This window comes from Solea solea, chromosome 16 (assembly GCF_958295425.1).
Source record: "Solea solea chromosome 16, fSolSol10.1, whole genome shotgun sequence".
Classification (NCBI taxonomy): domain Eukaryota; kingdom Metazoa; phylum Chordata; class Actinopteri; order Pleuronectiformes; family Soleidae; genus Solea; species Solea solea.
The window spans coordinates 24,858,907-24,882,032 of record NC_081149.1 but is presented as its reverse complement, the minus strand read 5'-3'; the positions used below and the strand labels follow the sequence as shown (position 1 = coordinate 24,882,032).

The window sequence follows — 23,126 nt, the reverse complement described above, 5'->3', positions numbered from 1 at the left end:
GACGTTAACCGTTTTGACAGATTCTTGATTACAGGAGGTAGATAATGTATTTATATATGATTCTGTTCTGATTTTCCGTTCTTTACATTTGTGTATATGGAATTTAAAAGTAAAAGTAAAGTGGGGTCGCACATGAAAAAGTGCATTTTCATGTTCTTTCTTGTACTTTGCAAAGTCAAATAAAACATATTTCAGACAAAGTACAAAATCCTCACAGAGTAAATTTGATGTATTTTATGAAAATGCGTCTGCGGTCCCTTTAAATCTGAAGCCCCGCCCACTCCACTGAGCCACGTCATTTTGAAGTAAACAAACATGGCGTCGCCCGTCAGCGGCGCGGCGCTTGTGACTGTTCTTGCGCTGATTGCGTCGCTTGCTGCGCTGTTTTCAGGCGTGTCTGCGCCACTCGTGTGTGTCACGCTGGTAACCGCGCTGCTGCCGCTGCTGTTGACGCTGTGGCTGCGCTGTTTGCGGCGGCGGGACAGCGGGACAGAGCGGCGGGTGTGTGTGCTGGTGCTCGGGGACGTCGGCCGCAGTCCGCGGATGCAGTATCACGCGCTGTCCCTCAGTAAACACGGATTTAATGTGACCTTCGTCGGGTTTGTCGGTGAGTCAGAGTGTCCGCCGCTTATTTCATGTTCAGAACACGCAATTCAATCTACTGGTGGGACTGCAGACTGTCTTTCCCAAGTGTGTCCGTCAACTACGGTGGCCTTCACAGACCAGAAACACCGGCATTCTTTCAGTTTGGATACAAAAGCAAATGCTTTGGCAGTTTTACCATTCCATGGCGACCTCCTGAAGCAAGGCCCTTTGTACAAAAGTCTTTTACAGTTAGACAGACAGACACTTATTTATTTACTTTTATCAAGCATCCAGTAGCAGTAACATACATTAAACATACATTAGAGTTAACTTATAACACAGTAACCATGCCACAGATTATTATTATTTATTGTAGACATGTTTTTATGCTGTTGTGTGAGCAGAGAGCATTTCTAAGGATACTTAACGACATGTTAGCATCCATGTTTTTTTTCTCCTACTTCCAGGAACACGGTCACACTCCCAGTTCTGACCTCTGACCTCTGAAGTAAATAGAACGCAGCTTTAACCAAAGGCTGTGAAACTCAAATGACATTTATTTAAAAGCAATTCTACACGTAAACAAACATACACTGGATCTTTTAGCAACTCACGCGCTATATAATTATAATTATTATATTACACAAATGTAAAGTTCTGCTTGATTAGTTTAATCCAGTTTTAATTGCTGTTTGGTGAATATAATACACTTGTGTAATGACACTAATCCCTCATCAGGAAGACATGTTCACAGTCATTTATGAATTAACTTGTTTATGTCAGACTCCAAACCTCACCAGGACGTGCTGAGAGAGGAAAGAATCAGGATTGTCCCCATAACAGAGGTGAAAAGTGTTGGAGGTGAGTGCAGCTGTTTGTGTCGCACATTTCCTGCGGGAGTTTCTGTCGTTTTTCTACAAAGCGCTGTCTTTGTGTTGCTGTGGATCTTTCCACCAGTGGGACCAAAGCTGCTCACGTATGTGACCAAGGTGACGGTCCAGTGTCTGCAGCTTCTGTCTGTGCTGCTGAGGATGGAGCTCCAGTCTCATGTTCTGCTGCAGGTTTGTTCAAAGCTGTAGAACTGTAATGAACACCATGTTTGTACGGATGGACAGATGGTTCTGTCTGCGGAAATCTGACTCCTGATTGGCTGAAGTCTTTGTGGAGAGCTGTAAAAGTTTCTCCCAGAAGCTCGATCATATACGGTGCTCAGAATATCGAGCTATTGGTGGCAGTCGCTCACTCTCCCACACCAAACCTCAAAGAGAAAACCTCCATCACTAAGTTACTAAACTACAAACTTCAGTTGAGATAAGGACGTGAACACAATCTTAAGATTTGTTTTAGATTTTATTATTATTATTATTGTTGATGACTTTTCACTTGACTACGATGAATTAGTAAGTGATGATCATTAACATTAAAAAGCCAATGTGGGGTTCCTCAGTGATGATGTTTGTATCCCAGAATCCTCCTGGTCTGCCCAGTATCGCAGTGGCCTGGTTCGTGTGCGTCCTGCGCGGCAGCAGATTCATCATCGACTGGCACAACTACGGCTACACCATCATGGCCCTGAGTCACGGCTGGAGACACCCAGTGGTCCGGCTGGCCAAGTGGTTAGTACTGCAGTGACTGAACTCAACCACACGAGGCAGCAATGTCTGTGGTGGTTTATAATTTTATTTAAATATAAACCTGGGTTTGTTTTGTACGTTATGGTCCCTGAGTGTGTGATGTGTTAATATTCCTGACAGTGTTGTGTTATTCTTGTCTCCTTGCAGGTACGAGCACTTCTTTGGTCCTCTGGCTGCTCACCACCTGTGTGTCACCACCGCCATGAAGGACGACCTGCAGAGAAACTGGGGCATCAAGTACGACTTGTTTTGTCATCCTGACGCAATCAAATCAAACTTTATTTATATACAGCAGAAATATAGACTGACAGTTGAACCTCTGCAGGGCGACGACGGTGTACGACAGACCGGCCTCCATCTTCAGAGAGACTCCGGTGAAGCTGCAGCACGAGCTCTTCATGAGACTCGCCCACATTTACCCTCAGTTCCAGCACAGAGGGTGAGAGTCTGTATTATCCTTTTCCTCAGTCGTGTTCTACATGCACAGTAAAAGTTCAGCCAGGAGGAAAGAAAATCTATTTGTATTATGACAGTTTCTTTAAAGGATGTACTGTTTTTTATGATTATACTGATGGCTGACTTGTTTTACAGGTGTGACGATGATGCGGAGGCGGAGAAGACAATCTTCTCTGTGCGTGACCTCACTGATGACTCGGTGACGTTGAGGGCGGAGCGACCGGCGCTGCTGCTCAGCAGCACCAGCTGGACCGGTGAGTGGATCACGCTTAGTATTCAAACTCAAACACTTTCGATCTTATTCATGTTTGTATTTTTATTTGTTTAGAAATTTGACATGTTTTAGTAGTGATGTCAATGTGGCGACAATGTGTACAGGCAAACCCAGTCGTCCTGGGTTGATGGATAAGGACGGACTTTTAGGCGTAAAGTTGAGAAATTCACATGAGCCAAAACATGACTTTAGATTGATTGGTTGATTGATTGATTGATTGATTGATTGATAGATATTGACTTTGTCTCCACAGAGGATGAGGACTTCTCCATTCTGCTGAGTGCTCTCGAAGGTATGGCGGCGTTTTAAAACCACTGTTGTTGTTTTTGTGTTTGTGGGCGGAGCTTAAAACATGTCACACTGTGTCTGTCTGTCCGTCTCTTTCTTTATTTCAGATTACGAAGGTTTGGTCAGTGGAGGAGCTTCTCTGCCGTCGTTGGTTTGTGTCATCACAGGTATGACGCTGCTCTGCTGCCTCAAGCTCGCTGTGGTTTGTGTGTTTACTAATTTATTTGTGTGTGTGTGTGTGTGTGTGTGTGTGTGTGTGTGTAGGTAAAGGTCCTCAGAAGGAACACTACAGGAAGCTGATCGACGCTCTGCATTTCCAGCACGTGAAGATCTGCACTCCTTGGCTGGAGCCGGAGGATTATCCTCTTTTATTAGGTAACATAAACTCATTCTGTCGCAGCATTAAGGGTTAGTGCTCCAAAGAGAATTCTTATTACTCATTTTCAGAGAACGTTATGATACACCGTAAAAAAGACTTGGCTGGTTTAGAAGCCAAATGGACGTAAAAACAAATTTTCATCAGGAAAATAATCACTGGTTGTAATTATGAGGTAATATTTGGATCAGAATGATCAATATGTACTTTATTAGTGGAAGTTATTCTGAAATATTGATTCTTTTTTAATTTGGCTTGTGTTTTCATTGTAAATCATCCATAAGGTGGCGCCATATCCCCATGATTTGTTGGTGACATCAATATTTAGGCTTTAACAATCGCCTAAAAACTGTGGCACAATAAAAAATAAGCAGGCTACGTTTCCTCAGTGTTGTTTTAGCGCTGGTGCACCCAACTACCCAACGAGCCGCGGACAATGTTCATATAAAACAAACGGTTTATTTAGCGGCGCCGTTAAGAAGACTCGACTCGTTCGTGAACGTCAGAGTTGGTGTAAAGAGAAGCTTTGAATTTAAAAAGTCTGAGTCGAGGGTCAGATGAGGTCAAATAATAGAATGTTGTGTCGTGTTTCGTCCACCAGGGGCAGCAGATCTGGGCGTTTGTCTCCACAAGTCGTCCAGCGGCCTGGACCTGCCCATGAAGGTGGTGGACATGTTCGGCTGCTGTCTGCCTGTCTGTGCCGTCCACTTCCACTGGTGAGCGGCCATTTTGTGTCAGCACTCGCGCACACACACATGGCAGTGATGTTACTGTCATTGTTACCACATTTGTTCTCCCTTTGGTTTTAGCACTTGTTCTTACAATATAAAAACATATTTTATGTTCTCGCTCGTTTTATTGGTTATTCTTATCAGTCAGTAGTTTTTCTTATTATATAAAATACACATTTTTTGTTTTGTTAGTGTGTAACAGAGACTCAGTCTTCAATCTCACATAGCACCACTTCCTTTCAACATGGCTTTCAAAATAAGAGCCACTGACTTTTTTACTACCTCTTATATAAAACACACACATAAACATAACAATAGAATACATGTTGTTATGTTATTCCAGCCACAATGATTACATTTTTTACTGTTGCTTTGGTTCAGTTGTTGCTCATGACTGCACCACTTGGCTAAATACTTCATCTCAGTCTAGAGCTGAAACAATTAATCGATTATTAATCATTTACTAAATGAATCGACAACTATTTTGATGATCGATTAATCGGTTCAAAGCTTTTTTCATAATTAAAACAAGATTTCCAATTGTTTAAGCTTCTTAAAATGTGAGTATTTTCTTAATTTTTTGCTCTGGAGAACAAATAAATCATTAAAAGTTAATCATTTTGGTTTGTGGACAAAACAAGACATTTGAGAACATCATAATTTCCAGGTTTGACGAACACCGATCAACATTTTTTAAGGTTTTCCGATATTTTATGGACCAAACGATTCTTCGAGAAAATAATCGAAAGATTCATCGATAATAATCTGCTCTTCATTCATATTCATAGAGTAGAATAACAAGTCTTGTGTGAACCTGTGCTGAGCTAACGTCAGTGTTCTGTTGTCAGTTTACATGAGCTGGTCAAGCACGAGGAGAACGGCCTGATCTTCGCAGACTCTCAGGAGCTCGCTGAGCAGCTCAAGGTGAGACGTCCAAACGGTCCATAAAATACAAACCTGACATCAAATATCCACTTAAATGAGATTGTTGCCTTGTTTGTTACTTTATCTCACTGTTAGACAGACTTTTCCAACAGGAAACTGAAGTTTATAAACCACTCACTCTCCCACATCAAAGTCCATAGAGAAAATGTTTTTAGCTGGCGGGGACACAGCAGCTGCTGGTCCTCTGCTGCCTCGTGTGGTCACTTTGTGTCACTGAGGTCAATCTGTACAAAGGATTTTAAAAGCCCAAGTGACAAAATAAGACATTTGAACTTAGTGATGGAGGCAGCAGTGAGACAACAGTCTCACAGTGAGATAAAGACGTGAACATGTTCTGATGATACTGTAGACTTAAACTCGATTGTTTTGTTTGTCTTTTTACTTGTGTGCCAGCCAAGTCTCACACGATTAGGCCAGCAGGGGGCGCTCACAGCCCAGGCAGGGTGCGACTGTGTCAGCACTCCCATAAAAGAAAAATCTCCCTTGAACTCCCTCTTTGAGCCACTGATGTCCCTCTGTCTTGGTGTTTGTGTGTTTCTCAGTCTCTGCTGTCGGAGTTTCCCGCTTCAACAGGACGACTGGGTTTGTTCAGGAGGAACCTCCGCACCAGCAGGGGGCGCTGCTGGGATGACAACTGGGACCAGAACGTCCTGCCTCTCATCACCGCCACTTCCAGATAAACAAACGATGCGAAGGTCCACGAACTGAGACGGTCTGATCCAGATCATGTTATCCATGACGATGGATTATGTTTTGTATAAAAGAGACTTGGACGTGACGTACGTGTGTAAATAAAACATTTATTGTGCGACAGTGGTGGCGTCGTGTCATCGGTGCAGTCGAATCATTTCTATCTTTGATGCTCGGTTGTAAGGAAACACGTGACTGACGCCTCCCGTGATCACGTGATGGGAAATTCCTGCATTTCCTGTCCAAACAAACACAGGTCACAGGTCAATGAGCTCAGCTGCTTTTCAAACAGAAACATATGAGAAGGTGGGAATGACAGCTCCCCCTGGTGGCTGGCTGCAGTAAATGTGATGAGTCCTAAATGGCCAACAGGGGGCGACAACACTGAACTGTATGTATATCTATGTGTGTACACTGCAATTATACCTAAACTATGTATGGAGTTTATATGTGTATATATATGTGTATGTATATATGTATGTATATATCTACGTGTATATATATATATATATATATATATATATATATATATATATATATACGCATTTATGTAAGTATCCGTGTGTTTTTGGTGTTTTTCTTACTCAGCTGTGTCTTAAAGCCGTCGTACGTTTCCTGGTTTCTGACGGTGGAGCAGATGAGAACCTCGGGACTCAATCCCCTCAGGACATCGCACAGCAGTGTCACCAGGCTTACGACGACGTCGGGGTCGTACACCACATCTGGAACACAAGGAAACATCTGTGAGGTTGGTTCACCGTACGAAGTTAAACGGCACGATTTTAGTGTCATTTGGTTTTTGGTCCGTCAAATATTTCCCAAACCTCTAAAGCATAAAAAATACTTTTAGGGGACGTGTCTCGCTTGGAGTCTGACAGCATACATAAGCTGCTACTTATACCGTCAGTTGCATCTTTGCAGTAACACTGTAGCTAAACACCAAGTTGAGCATCGTGAGCGAACCAAATTATCCAGTGAAAATCAGTGATTGTAACATCACAGCACACAGGAGTTGTTGATCCACTGCTGCCTCCATCACTAAGTTCAAATGTCTTTTCATGTCACTTTGGCTTTTAAAATATTTAATTTAGGCATATCTCAGTGACACAAAGTGACCACACGAGGCAGCAGAGGACCAACAGCTCCTTTGTCCTCGCAAGCTACAATCACTGGTTTTCTCTATGGGCTTTGGTGTGGGAGAGTGAGCTGAGTCACGTGTCCAAATAAAGAAATCACAATAATTATTTTCCTCTGACCCGCGGCGATGACGACGTCGGCGGCGATCTCTTGTAACCGCTCGTCTGTCGCCGTCGTCCAGTCCAGCCGCTCCACACTGACCGCGGGCGTCGTCGCTCCGCTCAGCCCGTTCAGCTCCACGTTAGCCCGGAGCTTGTGCAGGACGCCCGGGTGACAGTCGCTGAAGACGAACCTCGACGGGCTGCAGGAGCGACAGATGGTGATACCCGTCAATCCCACGCCGCTGCCCAGCTCCAGAACCGTCCTGCACACAGGAAGAGCAGGTGCTGTGCTCTTTAATTGTTATTTAATACAATTACAATAATGAACTTTAAACCTGTCCACGTCGTTATATAACCACTCACTCTCCCACACCAAAGCCCACAGAGAAAATCAGTGATTTTAACATCACAGCACACAGGAGTGGTTGATTCACTGCTGTCTCCATCACTAAGTTCAAATGTCTTATTTTGTCAATTCGGCTTTTACAATCCTTCACCCAGACTTCCCTCAGTGACACAAAGTGACCACACGAGGCAGCAGAGGACCAGCAGCTCCTGTGTCCCCGCGAGCTAAAATCACTCATTTTCTCGATGAGGTTTGGTGTGGGAGAGTGAGTGGTTTACAAACTTCAGTTTCCTGTTGGAAAAGTCTGTCTCACAGTGAGATAAAGACGTGATAATGTTCTTTAGATACTGTAGACTTAAACTGATGTGCATTTTATTCAGTGAGTCTGTTATTTGCTAAATCTTATCCCTCATGTCCCTGCTGGCAGCCATGTTTTTTACCGAGCACCAGGGGGCACTGCAGGAGAGTCGGCACATTTTTGGAGCTCTCGACACGTTTAAAGTTTCTGTAGTTTTCTAATCCTGCTGAAAGACGGACAAATGAGTCGAGAACAGGAGTTCAGATGAATGACTCTGTGTTTGCATCTCTGGTACCTGTCGGTGAATGTCTGCGGATGATCCAGAGCCCACTCAGCCAGGTAGAGGGCGCTCTCCCACGTCACCAGACCAGTGGTTCCCTGTGAGATCAGAGCGACGTTCTCCAGCAGACTGAGCGCGTCGCCTCCAGGCTGCAGGACACAAACCAACATGATTTACAGAGTTCCAGCTTGTTCTTTAATCATTAGAATACGTCTCTATGCAGATGATACTCTCTTCTTCATCATAGTTCTAGAATCATTAATCCAATGTTAATTGATTACTAAATTATTCACCAATTACTTTAAATCAATCAGTTGATCTGTTTAAATAATTAAAACCAGTTTCTGTCATTTTTCAGTTTCTTAAATGTGATTTTTTTTTTGCTCCAGAAAACAATGAAATCATTAAAAACTGAATCACTTTGGTTTGGGGACAAAAACAATACAATTGAGAACATCATCATTTTCAATTTTCTCTGATATAATTAAAGAGCTTTTTATTTTGCTCCTTCTAATAAATGACACTGAGACAAACACTGAACATTTTCATACCTTGAACGTGAAGAAACATGAATGAAGGAGACGTGAAATGCATCTCTGTGATTCAAGCAGCTGAGAAACAAAGGAGAAGGAAAACTGAGTGGTGGACGTTTCGTACCAGTAAATAACTTTTGTAGCAGAACTCTGCTGCGTCCTCAGAACCCAGAACCTCAGCCAGAGCGTCGTACAGCTCGTCCAGAGGTTCACAGCCTGCAGCCTCCTGCTGTACGTACACACACACACACACACACACACAACTTGGTCAGGAAACATTGTGTCATCTATTACAAAGTCTAAACTTTATTTATTTATATTGTTCCTGGGCAGAGAACCAACCCGTCTGACGAGCTCGGACAGAAACAGCCTCCTGTATCGGACTGATGGAGGAAACTTCCTGCACAGAGAGTGAAGACACGTCTAAAATGAACACATGAAGGACAAGTTAGTGTTTGTTACATGACAAACACAGCAGGACAGGTGAGGTGAGTGCAGCAGCCGTACCTGTTTCAAAATGTCGGAAATTAAATCGGCCGATTTGTTGCTTTGCAGATTTTCTTCTAGAAACTGAGAGAAGAGATTTGAGCCTCAGTCATCGGAAAACTTCGCATTTTCCTCAGAGGACCTTTTAAAAGAGTGGTCCCAGGAAGCATTGACACACTGTGCTCTGTGCGCCCCCTGCTGCTGAATACCAGCTGCACACGCTGAGGTTCGCTCTCAGTGAAAACGTGGAGGAAAAACTCATTTTAGCCACTTAACGAAAGACTGTGCTGATAAAGTCTACGTCAGTTTAAGTCTACAACGTCTTAAGAACACGTTCACGTCTTTATCTCACTGTTAGACAGTAAACTGAAGTTTGTAAACCACTCACTCTCCCACACCAAACCCCATAGAGAAAAACAGTGATTTTAGCTGGAGCTGCTGCTCCTCTGCTGCCTCGTGTGGTCACTTTGTGTCACTGAAGTCAATCTGAACAAAGCATTTCAAACACTGTAGTGACAAAATGAGACATTCGTGATGGAGGCAGCAGTGGATCAACGACTCCTGTGTTACAAACTTCAGTTTCACAGTGAGATAAAGACGTGAACATGTTCTTAAGATGTCGTAGTCTTTTGTTTAATGGCTAAAATCTGTTTTGTCAGCACCTCATACAATCAAACTGAATGGCAGGTCTGTTGGGAAACTGACATTTATTTATTTTATATTTTTATATGAATTCCGGGTGTCCAGTGTATGAGATCCGAGCCGAATTATGCCGAAAAGCCCAGTAATGACTAAAACACTATCTCCGTTACATTCTGTCGGTGAGAAACATAAACTCACACTCCAGGGAAAAGAAGACAGACGAGTCATAGAGAAAAAGAATCGCTGGAACTCTGTCACGATCTTCTCCATCTTTAAAAACTCTCTGCTCCCAAAACCCGAGGCGACACGCGTCAGACCCCAGCGTGTTTGTTTACTTCCGCATTCCTCTTCTCTGTCTGACGCGTTACTGCCACCATCTGGACTGGAGTGTTAACGAAAGAAGAAAAGACAAAAGTCAATTTCCTTCATCTAAAGAGAAATAAATCACATCATAATTTATGACTTGAGGCACTAAAAGAGTTTAATTCATTTAAAGCTAAACTGGTTTCAAAATACCACAAACACTTATAAACTATGCATTTATATGAAAAGAAAACAGTGGAAAAGTATGCCAAAAAATGTTGTGTGAACAAAAACAAACCTCAATCACCCGAAATGACATATAATGACAATATACATTATATATGTATATATATATATATATATATACTGTACACACACATATATATGTATATATTTATAAAAGACAATATATAGAATTTCTGTTTTTTTCTTTTTGATTTTTTTTAAATTGTTAATTTTAGGTTTAAGATTTGTTTGTGTTTTTTAATTTAAATAAAGTACACATATTAAAAATGATTGTGTATCTCCTTTAGCGTTTTCATGGCGCTCTTTTCTTGCTGTGTCACCGCAGGAGCAGATAAATGTCTTTACAGTTGGGCCAACTCCTCACACCCACACACAGCAGCAGCAGAGAGCATTTACTGGTGAGTAACACTCAGATTATAACTCTTAGAAATGCCACTGTCACTGGAAAACATGCATTTCCAGGTGTTCATATCCATATTTTCACTGAGCATCTTCCTCAGTTTACCTCTGGCTGATGAAACCTCTTGTTGCCTTCATAATAAAACAAGACAGTAATTAAAGATAATAACTAATAAACATGCATTTTACATCTACAAATGTAGCATATAATGGATATTGACTATTAAGATTATCAAAATAGAAAACATGACACAGTATATACATTAAGCAACCAGAATACAGTTTGTGCTTACTTCTCATGTGTATTATTTGTAATATGTATAATATGTATTACACCATTTATTTAATGTTCGACATCGAACGTACTAATATATTTTTATTCTTCAAGTGGCGGAAACGGGATTCCATACTCTTGTATTACAAGTTATTCTTTTGTGATTTTATTCGTTATTTATCACGTTTTTGTTGTTCTTTTACATAAACCCGGATATGGTGGTGCGGTGCAATAAAACCTCACGATATTTCAAACGAAACAAAAAAGACGTGTATTTTAATAAACAAACTTTGTTTTTTCATTTTCGTTTTCGCTTGAAAAGTTTAAAACGAGTACATTTGGGATAGGAACACACGCGAGTGTGATGTGTGTTTCCACCCGGCGCGACTTAGCCACTGCACTGTCAACAAAGAAAATGGCGGCGGTTTGATGGTGTTTCAGATGGAAGGTGAAAGCTCGTGTCGCTGATAAAGAAGGTAAAACTGAGACTGTTTAAAAACTTGTATTTCACCACATGTTCTACTGAAGACGGTAGATTGAGAAAGTTGAGTTAAGTTTGCCTTTAAACGGGTGAATTTAGTGGAGTTTGATGATTTGTTTGCGTGCCTCCTGCTAACGCCGCAGCTAACCCGCTTCACTGTCATTGGCTGTGTCGGCGACAGTGAAATCGATGAAAATCTCGCTCCGGGCTTTTGTGTGTTGTCAAAACAACACGCGTCAAACTCCGTGCGTGAAGGACAAAAACGAGGCCAACAGCTCAGTCTCGTCAGGTTCAACAGATGCTCTTTTAAAAACGGGTCACGTTTAACCGTTTTCCTGCCGCGGCGCTTTATTTTCAACAGAATCGTGAGATATTAATGACGTGTTTGAAAGCAAAGGGTCCGCTCATTCATTCGGCTAACCCGGGTTTTAACCATTTGTGTTCATTTCCACGGAAACGTCAAGTTTTGTTTCACATCTGGAGGTAACTGTTCAAATAATACGGTAAAGGTGTTTGTCTTGTGTTTTATTGCAACAATATCAACATCTCACGATACGACAGTACCGCGATACCAAAACCAGGTATGGTTTTTTCATGTATTAAGAATAGTTGCTTGTTGAATGAGATTCACTCTCGATTGCTTTTGTCTAGGGCTGCAACAAAGTGTTTTCATAATCGATTAGTCCATCGATTATTGATTATGTGTCTGCTCCATAAAATGTCAGAAAATGTTGTCCCAAAATCTCAAAACGATGACGTTCTCAAATGTCTTGTTTTGTGCACAAACCAGAAAATAATCAGTTTTTGTTATATACAGCAAAGAAACCAAGGCTGCAACTGATGATTATTTTTCTCAATCGTTGACTTGCTGCTCCGTAAAATCTATAAAAATGATCAGTTTTCTCAAATGTCTTGTTTTTCTCCTCAAACCAAAATCATTCTGTTTCAATGATTTCTTTGTTATATGGAGCAAAGAAACTAGGAAAACATTCAAGTTTAAGAAGTAGAAAAATCAGAGAAAGTACTCGATCCATCGAGAAAATAAAATACAATACAAATAAAATGTGATTTGATTCAGAAAGTTTTTTTTTTTTTTAATCAGCTACTGATCCAAATGAAGTATTGAAATCTTCTTATTCTTCACTCTTTTATCTGTGTTTGCAGCTGCTGGATGCTGATCCCTGAGCAGCAGTGAAATCATGGTGCTGAAGATCTTCTTCCCACAATGCTGCAACCGGGCAGACAGCGGGCTGCTGATCGGCCGCTGGATCACAGGACAGGACTCGGCCATAGTGCTGGCGGTCATCCACTACCCGTTCATCCCTGGACAGGTCAAACAGTACATCCAGCAGGTCAGTGCACCAACACGTGTGTGTTGTCTAACCTGACTGATGTCCTGATAGATTATAGTGACCTCACAGTAGATTTGGATAAATGCTGACTTCATGTGTTCATCAGGGTTAAATATAGTTTGAGCTGACTGTGCACCCCCTTCTCAAATCTGTGATACTTTAAGAATATGTTCACTGGACCAAACCCCTTGGAGAAAATCAGTGATTTTAGCTCACGGGGACACAGGAGCTGCTGGCCCTATGCTGCCTCGTGTGGTCACATTGTGTCACTGAGGTCAGTCTGAACAAAGGATTTCAAACTGAAGTAAGACATTGGAACTTAGTGATGGAGGCAGAAGTTGTGTGTGTGTGTGACTGTTGCAGATTATGTTTTTTTATTGTTGCTGAACCAAAATGAAAAATAAGATTCTCCAAACAAGTAAAAATGAAAAGACTGATTTCTCTCTGACCGGCATCGTTTCTTTGTTCTCTCTCAGATGCAGGCTCAGAGCGGGGTGGAGCTGTCGGTGCTGGGATCCTGGAGTTTACCCAAAGACGGTCAGGACGAGATGGAGAACTTCCTCAAAGACCTGAGCACCATCTTCCCACAGGAGCGCTGGCTCCAGATCAGCCGCCAGATGGGCAAGACGGGCTTCACCTGCGACGTCCTCTGCCGCAGTCAAAGTGAGACCAGAACTACCGTTTTTTTTTTTATTCCTTCTTATAAACAAACCACAGTTGTTTTATTGATCGATTTGAACAAGATTGGGCTGTTCATCGTTGCAGCCTGACTTTGTTTGCTGGGAAATGAACAGTAATGTGTTTCCCGGTGTAGTCGAGCTACAACGTCGTGAGGGAGGATTCTCCCGGTGTAGTCGTGTAAAAACAAACACCTTCTCTTTGTGTGTGTGTTTTTAAATTTCAACTTAAATCAGCCAGGAGTTGAATATGCATTTATGTCTGACATGACAGGAGGAGCAGCTGCTCAGCAGAAGGTTTCAGAGAAGAAGGACGGTGAGAAGCACGAGGAGGAGGAGGAGGAGGAGGAGGAGGAGGAGAAGGAGAAGGTGATCTTTGTCCACTATGATCAGATGAAGGTGATGCTGTCGCAGCTTCACCCCGTCGAGAACGGAGTCCCTGACCCAAAAACTGATCCTCCATCTGAGCTGAGACAGGTGAGCAAGGCACAAAATATGTCCCACTGTATGAGCCATGTGTCATAGCATTTCCATGCCACTAGGTGGCCGTGTTAGTTTTAGTTAACATTGTGAAAAAGTCTTAACATTCAATAACATCAAGAGCAAAAAGTCAAACCAAAAGGATTCAGTTTCAACGATGTCTTTGTCAAATGGAGCAAAGAAACCACAAAATATTCACATTTCAGAAGTTGAAAAATCACAGAAACTGGTTTTAATTATTAAAAAAAAAACCACAACAATCAAATGAATTTATTATCAAAATATCATACCAATAATAACTGTAGAGGGCGCCAGCATAGACGTCACAGAGGGAGTAGCTTATTCATTCGCAAGAAAAAAATGTTTTGAGGGCCAGGGTGGCAGTTAATATTCCCAACTATTCCCAAATAGACAATGTAACACACACACACACACACACACACACACACACACACTCCCTGTGTCGACAGCAACTACTATTTTTTTAACTTGAACATTTTAACAACACAAAAGAAAACCATGTTCTTCAGTTTTGTGTTTAACCATTTTTTTAAGTGTGACGTTGCGACGTTTGCAGACTCATGTTAAAGCATCTTCTCGTGTTAAAGCATCTGCTCGTGTTAAAGCAGCTTCTCATGTTATAGCAGCTTCTCGTGTTAAAGCAGCTTCTCGTGTTAAAGCAGCTTCTCGTGTTAAAGCAGCTTCTCGTGTGCAGGTGTTCCAGACGGTGGCCAGCAGCCGGCCGCTCTTCTTCCTGGACCGATACGACGACGGGCCGCTGAAGACGACGCACTGGCAGTCCGAAGGCCGAGAGGCCAGCATCATCGTGGAGCTGCTCAAACAGGCCTCGGTGCCGCTCTGCTTGCTGCTCCGCTGGCTGCTGACACTGTGGGCGTGGCTCTGCAACGCCCGGTGAGAGCAGACCTGACGTGAATTTCAATTCAATTCAAATGAAAATGCTGTATACTGTCATTGAACGTGCTTGGATTTTGTGCATGAAAGAAGTGAAGTTGATATTTAGGTTACTGTCTCCCTCGTTTGTTACGACGCCACCTGCTGTTTGAGGCCGACGCAGGACAAACGTTGTTACCCGCGGTGTCGTCTCTCTCTTCACCGTTGACGTGAGATTCCGTGCAGAACAATGAGCGAGTAAAGTTAAGAAAGAGAGAAAATGAGGACGTGATGTCTGGGAAATATAACATTTCTGTCTCACCAAAGACAAACACATTCCGTCTTTGAATTTGATGGAATTGGCCCCGGAAAGTCCTTGACCTGAACTGTGGAACATGAATGTGAATGTGGATGTGAATGTGGATGTGGATGCTAATGTCAGTGTCTGATATGAAGCCATGACTCTGTTGTCTCTGGTTCTCATCACTGCGTCTCCTCTGCTCACCGTGACGGTGTTTTTAGAGCGGTGATCCACCGCTGACGTCCTTAGGATCTGTGGTGATCTGGTCACATGTTTCACACAACATCGATGCACAGTCGTCTGCATTTGTTTGGCGTTGTTTTCAGAATTGAACTGTCTCATGTTTCTTGTTGTATGGCTATGACAGTAGATCAGTAATCTCTGAGTCCCTCATGACATTTTTCACCCGCAGCATCTTCAGCCTGTTCCCGCTCCGTGTTGTGGGCAGTAAAATGTCCACGTGCGTCCAGCTGAGCTACAGAACCGAACACATGCGGGCGCTCAGCTCGGCCGCGCCAGCCGCCGGACACGATCAGTTCATGAGGTGAGTGAAATATGCCGATTCTGGCATCTTCTCCATTTTCTAATGGTGCATTCTGGCGCTGCAATCACGTTTGTGGCTCCACCCCCACGTGTGTGGCTCCACCCTCACCTGTCTCACCATCCACAGGAAAGCGAATATCTTGGTGTCGTTCCTGGTGGACACGGCTCTCGGCTGGTTACTCATCTGGTGGCTCTACAGAGACGATCACATCACCATGCTGGCTCAAACACTGATGCCAGCGGCAGATGTAAGTGTGTGTGTTGTTTATGTGATTTTTATGTGATTTTTATGTTGCTGCGATCGTAGAGTCTGGACGTCGTGTTGTGGTGATGCAGTGATTTTCTTGTGTGAATTTCCATGACTTTAATCATCGTGTGCATGGAAAATCCTTTGAGGTCAAAAATGTGTTGACTTTTCCAAAGTTCTTTTATCCCATAGGAATAATTTTCTAGTATTTATAATGTATGTCACTATTATTATTATTACCATCATTCTTCTTATAATATTGTAGTATATCATGTATTACTGTAATAGTTTAAGACTGTATTATGTTAAGTGAAATCCATCCATTAAGTTCTGCCCGTGAAATGTTTGTAAAACAAAGTTTTATTAAAAATGAACTTTTCTACTAAACACAACGCAAAAAACAACAACATAAAGTCACGGTCTTGGAAAAAGTCTGGAATATTGACGGTGTGGTTTAACGTCGCTGTGGACGCAGAGTTTTCTCTTTCACTTTCTACACTGCTGTGGTTTTTTCACAGCACGTGGCTAAAGAGCTGCAGGAGCTGCTGCAGTGGCTGATGGGAGCTCCTGCAGGGCTGAAGATGAACCGGGCCCTGGACCAGGTTCTGGGACGCTTCTTCCTCTATCACATTCACCTGTGGATCAGTGAGTTCCACCACAAAGCGCACACACACACACACACGCTCACTCACTCACTCACTCACTCACTCACTCACTCTGGGCAGGATCTCTCTCCCTTCAGGTCCAGATGAAAGCACAACTAGTTAAGCGGCTAGTTAGTGATGTAGTTAATGATCATGGTCCTGACAGAGACTTGACATCTTCACGTCTGCACTCACGTCTCGCTAAATTACCCAGAGTTCATCTCTGTCTAGGCTACATCCACCTGATGTCTCCCTTCGTGGAGGGCATCCTCTGGTACGGTGGCCTGTCAGCCAGCCTGGGCCTGACCTTTGCCCTCTCGCTGTTCTCCGACATGGTGGCGCTGCTCACCTTCCACATCTACTGCTTCTACGTGTACGGAGCCAGGTGAGACACTCACACATGAACTGTGTCAGTCTTTGATAAGTTGACAATGTGTTCACTGCATTATATAGTTATTAGACGGTCTTTTCTAAAAGGAAACAGAATTTATTAAAGCGCTCACTCTCCCACAGAGAAAACCAGTGATTTTAACATCACACACAGGAGTTGATGATCCACTGCTGCCTCCATCTAAGTTCTAATGTCTTATTTTTTGAATTCAGCTTTTGAAATATTTCGTTTAGACTTAACTCAGTGACACAAAGTGACCACACGAGGCAGCAGCTGTGTCTCTGTGGACTTTGGTGTGGGAGAGTGAGTGGTTTATGACAAATTATGCCACAAAAAGTGTGTGTGTGTTCGTGTGTGTGTTTGTGCGATATTCAGGCTCTACTGTCTGAAGATCTACGGCCTCTCGTCTCTCTGGAGACTCTTCAGAGGGAAGAAGTGGAACGTCCTGAGGCAGAGAGTGGACTCCTGCTCCTACGACCTGGACCAGGTACTCACACACACACACACACACACACACTCACACACACTGACACACTGACACACGCACACACGCACACACACACACACAGACATTCACTCAGTGTGTGTTTTTGTGGTTGTGATGCTCCAGCTCTTCATCGGGACGCTGCTGTTCACCATCCTGCTCTTCCTGCTTCCCACCACAGCCCTTTACTACCTGGTCTTCACTCTGGTAAGTGGTAATCAGTGATTTTAGCTCACGGGGACACAGGAGCTGCTGGTCCACTGCTGCCTCGTGTGGTCAGCAGTGGACCAAGAACTCCTGTGTGCTGTGATGTAAAATCGCTGATTTTCTCTATGGGGTTTGGTGTGGGAGAGTGAGTGGTTTACAAAGTTCAGTTTCCTGTTGGAAAAGTGTGTCTCTGCTGGCATCTGGTTCTCAGCAGCAGGAGTGTGTTTCTGCTCCATAAACCGTTTTCAACAAAAAGACGAGGCTACATTTTAGGGATGAGCCGACACGATGCTCGGTATATAAAATCCGATACAATCCAAAAATCTTATATAATCCTTTATAATATTGCATGCTTTAGTATGCACCGTTTGTTAGTCAGAGAGCTGTGTGTGGAAATGGCTTCAGATGACTCGGCACAAAATGTGTTGTTAACTGTGCTGTCGTGCCATCCATCCCTACTACTGTGTGTGTGTGTGTTTGCAGTTGCGTCTGGGTGTGGTGCTTTTCCAGGGCGTCCTCCACCTCAGCGTGGACTTCATCAACTCCTTCCCACTGTTCGCCATGATCCTCCGTGTGTGTCGCTCGTACAGACTGGCAGGTACGCGGGCGTCTCTGTGTACTGATGGCCTGTGTGTGTGTGTGTGTGTGTGTGTGTGTGTGTGTGTGTGTGTGTGTACACACACACACACACACATCACAACACTGGAGGAGAGTTAGCTCTGACCGCTAGTCGGTGAATGGATGAATGTGTGACAGATGTCATGTGTGTTACAGAAGGTGTAAAGTTCCGGGTGCTGTCTGAAGAACCTGGGACGGCTCTGCACCTGCTGATGGAGGTGAGACATCACATGTGGTTAATGTTGAACTTATGTTCATATATATACAGTGCTCAGCGTAAATGAGTACACCCCCTTTGAAAAGTACTATTTTAAACAATATCTCAACGAACACAAAAACTATTTTCAAAATGTTGAATATATATAAGTTTATATAACATCTGTTAAACTTAAAACATGAAAGTAAGTTCAATAACATAACTTAGATTACACATTTTTCAGTTTTACTGAAATAAGGGCGATGCAAAAATGAGTACACCCCACAACAAAAACGACTAACCCTAGTACTTTGTATGGCCTCCATGATTTTTAATGACAGCACCAAGTCTTCTAGGCATGGAATGAACAAGTTGGAAACATTTTGCTACATCAATCTTTTTCCATTCAAGAATTATCTCTTTTAGAGACTGGATGCTCGATGGAGAGTAATCCTCAACTCTTCAGAATTCCCCATAGGTGTTCAATTGGGTTCAGATCAGGAGACATACTTGGCCACTGAATCACTTTTACCCTGTTCTTCTTCAGAAATCCAACAGTGGCCTTCAATGTGTGTTTAGGATCATTGTCATGTTGGAAAAGTGCACTACGACCAAAGGCACAGAGTGATGATAGCATCTTTTCTTTCAGTATAGAGCAAAACATCTGTGAATTCATGATGCCATCAATGGAACGCAGCTCCCCGACACCAGCAGCACTCATGCAACCCCACATAAGGACACTGCCACCACCATGTTTCACTGTAGGCACCATGCATTTTTCTTTGAATTCCTCACCTTTGCGACGCCATACAGTTTTGAAGCCATCAGTTCCAAAAACATTTATCTTGGTCTCATCACACCAAAGTACAGAGTCCCAGTAGTCTTCATCTTTGTCAGCATGGGCCCTGGCAAACTCTAGGCGGGCTTTTATGTGCCTGGGCTTTAGGAGAGGCTTCCGTTGGGACAACACCCATGCATGCCATTCCTCTGCAGTGTATGCCATATTGTGTCACGGGAAATAGTCACCCCAGTTTGGCTTTCTACTTCCTTGGATAACTGCAGTGAACTTGTATGCCGATTTTCTTTGACCCTTCTCATCAGGAGACGCTCCTGTCGAGGTGTTAACGTCCGTGGACGACCTGGACGTCTCTGTGAGATGGTTGCAGTTCCATCTTTTTTAAATTTTTCTACCACTTTTGCTACAGTATTCTGACTGATAAGTAAAGCTTTGCTGATCTTCTTGTAGCCTTCACCTTTGTGGTGTAAAGAAATTATTTTCTTTCTCAAGTCTTGAGACATTTCTCTTCCATGTGGTGCCCTTGCTAACAACATGAAATGGGAAGGGGTTTATAGTCAACTGTCTGCTGGCGCCTGTGTGATGAATAGTTAGACTCACCTGTGGTTGATTATTGTTAAATTGGACATTTGTAGTCTAAAATTTAGCCTTGCTACAGAGACTTTCAGTGGGGTGTACTCATTTTTGCATCACCCCAATTTGAGTAAAACTATAAATTTTGTTCTCTAAGTTATATTATCAACCTTACTTTCATGTTATAAGTTAAACAGATGTTAAATAAAACTTAGTCTTGTCAACATTTTGCAAATTGTTTTTGTTTTCATTGAGATATTGTTTAAAATGGTACTTTTCGAAGGGGGTGTACTCATTTACGCTGAGCACTGTATATATATATATATATATATATATATATATGTATATATATGTATATGTTTATATATGTATATGTGTATATATATGTTTATATGTATATGTATATATATTCATATTCTGGACAAATGACCTGTGCTAACGTCAGCTTTAGCCTGACTCCGCCCCCTCAGAAGCGTTGTGTGTTTTCACTGGACTGAGTCAGAGAGGAGGGCAGAGGATTCAGTTGCTCGGACATCGACATCCCACGCTGCTTCACCATGGCAACCATCTCTGGCTTCTGTTACTGTCACAGCTGCCGTGTTGTTTTGTGGTCGTTCACCGTGTCTCGCGTCCTGTGTCCCTCAGATCAACCCTCTGCCGTGCGGCTCAGTGGTCCAGACGTATCGCACTCCCACCTACAGCTGCTACCCCAAAGACTCGTGGGCAGCGCTGGTCAAGAAGCTGTTTGTCGGGGAGCTGATTTACCCCTGGAGACGCAAAACCTCCAAGACTGACTGAGAGACAGCAGCCAGCAAACGTAAGACAGAGAGGAGGGGAGGGAGGACAGGGACACAGATGGAGAACGGGAAGAAAGAGTGAAGTCTTCACACACTCAAAACTGCCAAAACACTGCACTTGTAATAATTGTCTTTCACATCACAACAATGTGGCCACAGGCTCAAACAACAGGAAGTCCTGTCATAGACTGTTTATAAAAGTGGACGTAGTCTTGTCTTTCAGTTGCAAAACAAACCATTTCGAAGCCTCGAGATTCTCGAGTTGCTCGGCGACATGGCAGTTTTTTAAAAACACAGATGTTTGTTTCCTCCGCCATGTTGTCAGGAAAAGCCTCTGTAAACACGAACGTCACCTGTGCTGGTTTCAAGCTGTTCATTGTCACTTTAAATACACAGAAATTAAAATGTATTCCCGAATGTGACAGACTGGTTATATCTATATATCTGACCCTTATACTGCCCCCTGGTGGTTTTCACCAGTATGGAAACAGCTGGAGCTGCAGCATTACGACATCTTCAACATTCTGGTAAACTTTTCTGTCTTTTATGTCACAATAAAAGCACGTCAAACAAACAAGAGATGAAGAGACGAGTTGTCTGACATTGCCTGGTGTATACAGTATATATACTGTATATATAAAGGAGTGTATCTCCTAAATGTATTACTTTATTCTCCTAAATGTATGAATTTCTCATAAATGTAGGACTTTATTCTCCTAAGACTATTCTCGAAGTCTGTGAATTATTTGTTTTCTCAATGTGGCCCTAATACTCTGTCGTACAATGGGAATTTAATTTACAAAAAAATAATAATAATGTCATCAGGTTCTACGGAAGAAGACCTGAAACTAACGAACCTCACTACTTTTAACTCCATGTGTTTTATGAACGCTCTATGTCTTTAGTACGTGGTGACACAAAGAAAATAAAATCTTTGTTCTACTCAGAATCCCAGTTACCAGGGATTTGTGTCTTAACTGCACTGATAATAAAAATAGTTTCCTTTAGATTTTTTTATGATCAAGTATTGAACTAAGTTGAGGTAAAATTATAACAACTAAACAAATTATGTTTTTTTAATTTAATAATCGTCAACATTTTTTAATCTTAAAGCATTCTTTTTTAAATAGAAATAATGTGTTTTATGTTGTTTGTTTGATGCCATATTTCATCCAGATAAACTGATACAGATGATGATGATCATCATCATCGTGATACAAATCAAATGCATTCATATGCTACTATTCTATTACATGTGTGAATTTTGACCTAATTTTTTCTTCAACAACAAGGTTCTAACAGTTTGGAGACCGGACTCATGCTTCACGTTAAAGGGATAGTTCAGATTAGTCAGCATCACTGAGAACCAGCACGAGACGAGTGGCCCTGCTCTCTGTAAACACGGAAGGAAGGAAACTGAATTCAGCCACTTCACAAAAGACTTGCCTCATAAAATCTATGTCTGTTCAAGTCTACGATGTTTTAAGAACGTGTTCACGTCGTTATCTTATTTCCAACAGGAAAGTGAAGTTTGTAAACCACTCACTCTCCCACACCAAACCTCATAGAGGAAAGTAAGTGGTTAATCCACTGCTGCCTCCATCACTAAGTTCAAATGTCTTATTTTGTAAAATTCAGCGTTTGAAATCCTTTGTTCAGATTTATGTCAGTGACACAAAGTGACCACACGAGGCAGCAGAGGACCAGCAGCTCCTGTGTCCCTGTGAGCTAAAATCACTGATTTTCTCTATGAGGTTTGATGCAAACACATTCTTAAGGTGTTACAGACTTAAGCAGGAGTAGAATTGACTCAATTATTATTTTGTTAGGAGGCTGAAATATATATTTGTCTCCTGTCCTTGATACAGCCAGACGTCAAACAACCTGAACTATCCCTTTAATTTGAACATATCTTAGACCTGCAGAGATCCTTTTTTTTTTTTTACCTTTAAATGTGAATTATTTAAATGGTAACACACTGCCCTTTAATGTCACTAACAATAGTATGTCATTTGTTACAGTTGGTGAATGTGTATATTAACTTGTTTTTGTTCATTTTAATTAAATCCTCAATCTGTTTAAATATTCCATGTTCATTCAATAAAATTAATGCATATGTAATATTGCATTGTCTCATTCTTCAAGCCTTTATTGTTTTAGTATATAACCAACTCTCCCTGCACCAAAGCCCATAGAGAGACAGTGTTGATTCACTGCTGCCTCCATCACTAAGTTGAAATGTCTTATTTTTTTCCCTTCAGTGTTTGAAATCCTTTGTTCAGATTGACCTCAGTGACACAAAGTGACCACACGAGGCAGCAGAGGAGCAGCAGCTCCTGTGTCCCTGCAGCTATTGATTGACTGATTTTCTCTATGGACTTTGGTTTGAGAGGAAACAAAAACGTAGTTTCCAGACAGAAACGT

At 42.3% G+C, this 23,126-nt stretch overlaps 3 protein-coding genes and 1 long non-coding RNA gene across 5 annotated transcripts; 3 read left to right on the top strand and 1 right to left on the bottom strand.

The window, feature by feature from the left end:
- The first annotated feature begins 300 nt into the window (after nt 1–300).
- Nucleotides 301–6,102, top strand: alg1 (ALG1 chitobiosyldiphosphodolichol beta-mannosyltransferase). The gene is made up of 13 exons (XM_058654060.1): nt 301–607; nt 1,369–1,446; nt 1,543–1,646; nt 2,053–2,201; nt 2,367–2,456; nt 2,545–2,658; nt 2,811–2,929; nt 3,203–3,241; nt 3,345–3,404; nt 3,502–3,612; nt 4,215–4,329; nt 5,193–5,268; nt 5,832–6,102. Exons 1-13 carry the CDS (start codon nt 316–318, stop codon nt 5,967–5,969), a joined length of 1,485 nt encoding a protein of 494 aa, XP_058510043.1. The 5' UTR covers nt 301–315; the 3' UTR covers nt 5,970–6,102.
- On the bottom strand, nt 6,072–10,176 carry eef2kmt (eukaryotic elongation factor 2 lysine methyltransferase). Its single transcript, XM_058654090.1, has 8 exons — nt 10,001–10,176; nt 9,182–9,244; nt 9,017–9,097; nt 8,799–8,903; nt 8,157–8,290; nt 7,236–7,480; nt 6,564–6,701; nt 6,072–6,217 (listed from the first exon to the last, which is right to left on the bottom strand). The coding sequence occupies exons 1-8, from the start codon at nt 10,070–10,072 to the stop codon at nt 6,117–6,119; spliced, it is 939 nt and encodes a 312-aa protein (XP_058510073.1). The 5' UTR covers nt 10,073–10,176; the 3' UTR covers nt 6,072–6,116.
- Nucleotides 7,377–8,493, top strand: LOC131475804 (uncharacterized). Its single transcript, XR_009242536.1, has 2 exons — nt 7,377–7,499; nt 7,991–8,493. It is a non-coding gene; the product is annotated as an uncharacterized LOC131475804 (long non-coding RNA).
- Nucleotides 10,177–11,391: 1,215 nt separating the features above from the next.
- pigq (phosphatidylinositol glycan anchor biosynthesis, class Q) lies at nt 11,392–22,823 on the top strand. 2 transcript variants are annotated; one of them, XM_058654050.1, is made up of 14 exons: nt 11,392–11,500; nt 12,670–12,857; nt 13,334–13,520; nt 13,809–14,011; nt 14,730–14,926; nt 15,619–15,750; nt 15,877–15,997; nt 16,515–16,641; nt 16,872–17,025; nt 17,407–17,518; nt 17,642–17,722; nt 18,206–18,320; nt 18,497–18,558; nt 20,551–22,823. In XM_058654050.1, exons 2-14 carry the CDS (start codon nt 12,705–12,707, stop codon nt 20,701–20,703), a joined length of 1,797 nt encoding a protein of 598 aa, XP_058510033.1. In that variant the 5' UTR covers nt 11,392–11,500; nt 12,670–12,704; the 3' UTR covers nt 20,704–22,823. The 2 variants fall into 2 exon arrangements, with proteins under 2 accessions (XP_058510033.1, XP_058510032.1); XM_058654049.1 differs by lacking the exon at nt 11,392–11,500 and adding an exon at nt 11,808–11,988.
- Nucleotides 22,824–23,126: the final 303 nt, after the last annotated feature.

What these genes read in the sequence shown, in the direction of transcription:
- pigq (XM_058654050.1), top strand. Translation starts at nt 12,705, where the DNA reads ATGGTGCTGAAGATCTTCTTCCCACAATGCTGCAACCGGGCAGACAGC. An exon ending in CTCCATCTGAGCTGAGACAG is followed by an intron (nt 14,012 to 14,729) that starts GTGAGCAAGGCA and finishes TCTCGTGTGCAG; the next exon opens with GTGTTCCAGACGGTGGCCAG. An exon ending in ACTACCTGGTCTTCACTCTG is followed by an intron (nt 17,723 to 18,205) that starts GTAAGTGGTAAT and finishes GTGTGTTTGCAG; the next exon opens with TTGCGTCTGGGTGTGGTGCT.
- eef2kmt (XM_058654090.1), bottom strand. Translation starts at nt 10,072, where the DNA reads ATGGAGAAGATCGTGACAGAGTTCCAGCGATTCTTTTTCTCTATGACT. An exon ending in GCTACAAAAGTTATTTACTG is followed by an intron (nt 8,291 to 8,798) that starts GTACGAAACGTC and finishes TGTGTCCTGCAG; the next exon opens with CCTGGAGGCGACGCGCTCAG. An exon ending in CGGCTTTAAGACACAGCTGA is followed by an intron (nt 6,218 to 6,563) that starts GTAAGAAAAACA and finishes TTGTTTGGACAG; the next exon opens with GAAATGCAGGAATTTCCCAT.
- alg1 (XM_058654060.1), top strand. Translation starts at nt 316, where the DNA reads ATGGCGTCGCCCGTCAGCGGCGCGGCGCTTGTGACTGTTCTTGCGCTG. An exon ending in CCTCAGTTCCAGCACAGAGG is followed by an intron (nt 2,659 to 2,810) that starts GTGAGAGTCTGT and finishes CTTGTTTTACAG; the next exon opens with GTGTGACGATGATGCGGAGG. An exon ending in TGTGCCGTCCACTTCCACTG is followed by an intron (nt 4,330 to 5,192) that starts GTGAGCGGCCAT and finishes TTCTGTTGTCAG; the next exon opens with TTTACATGAGCTGGTCAAGC.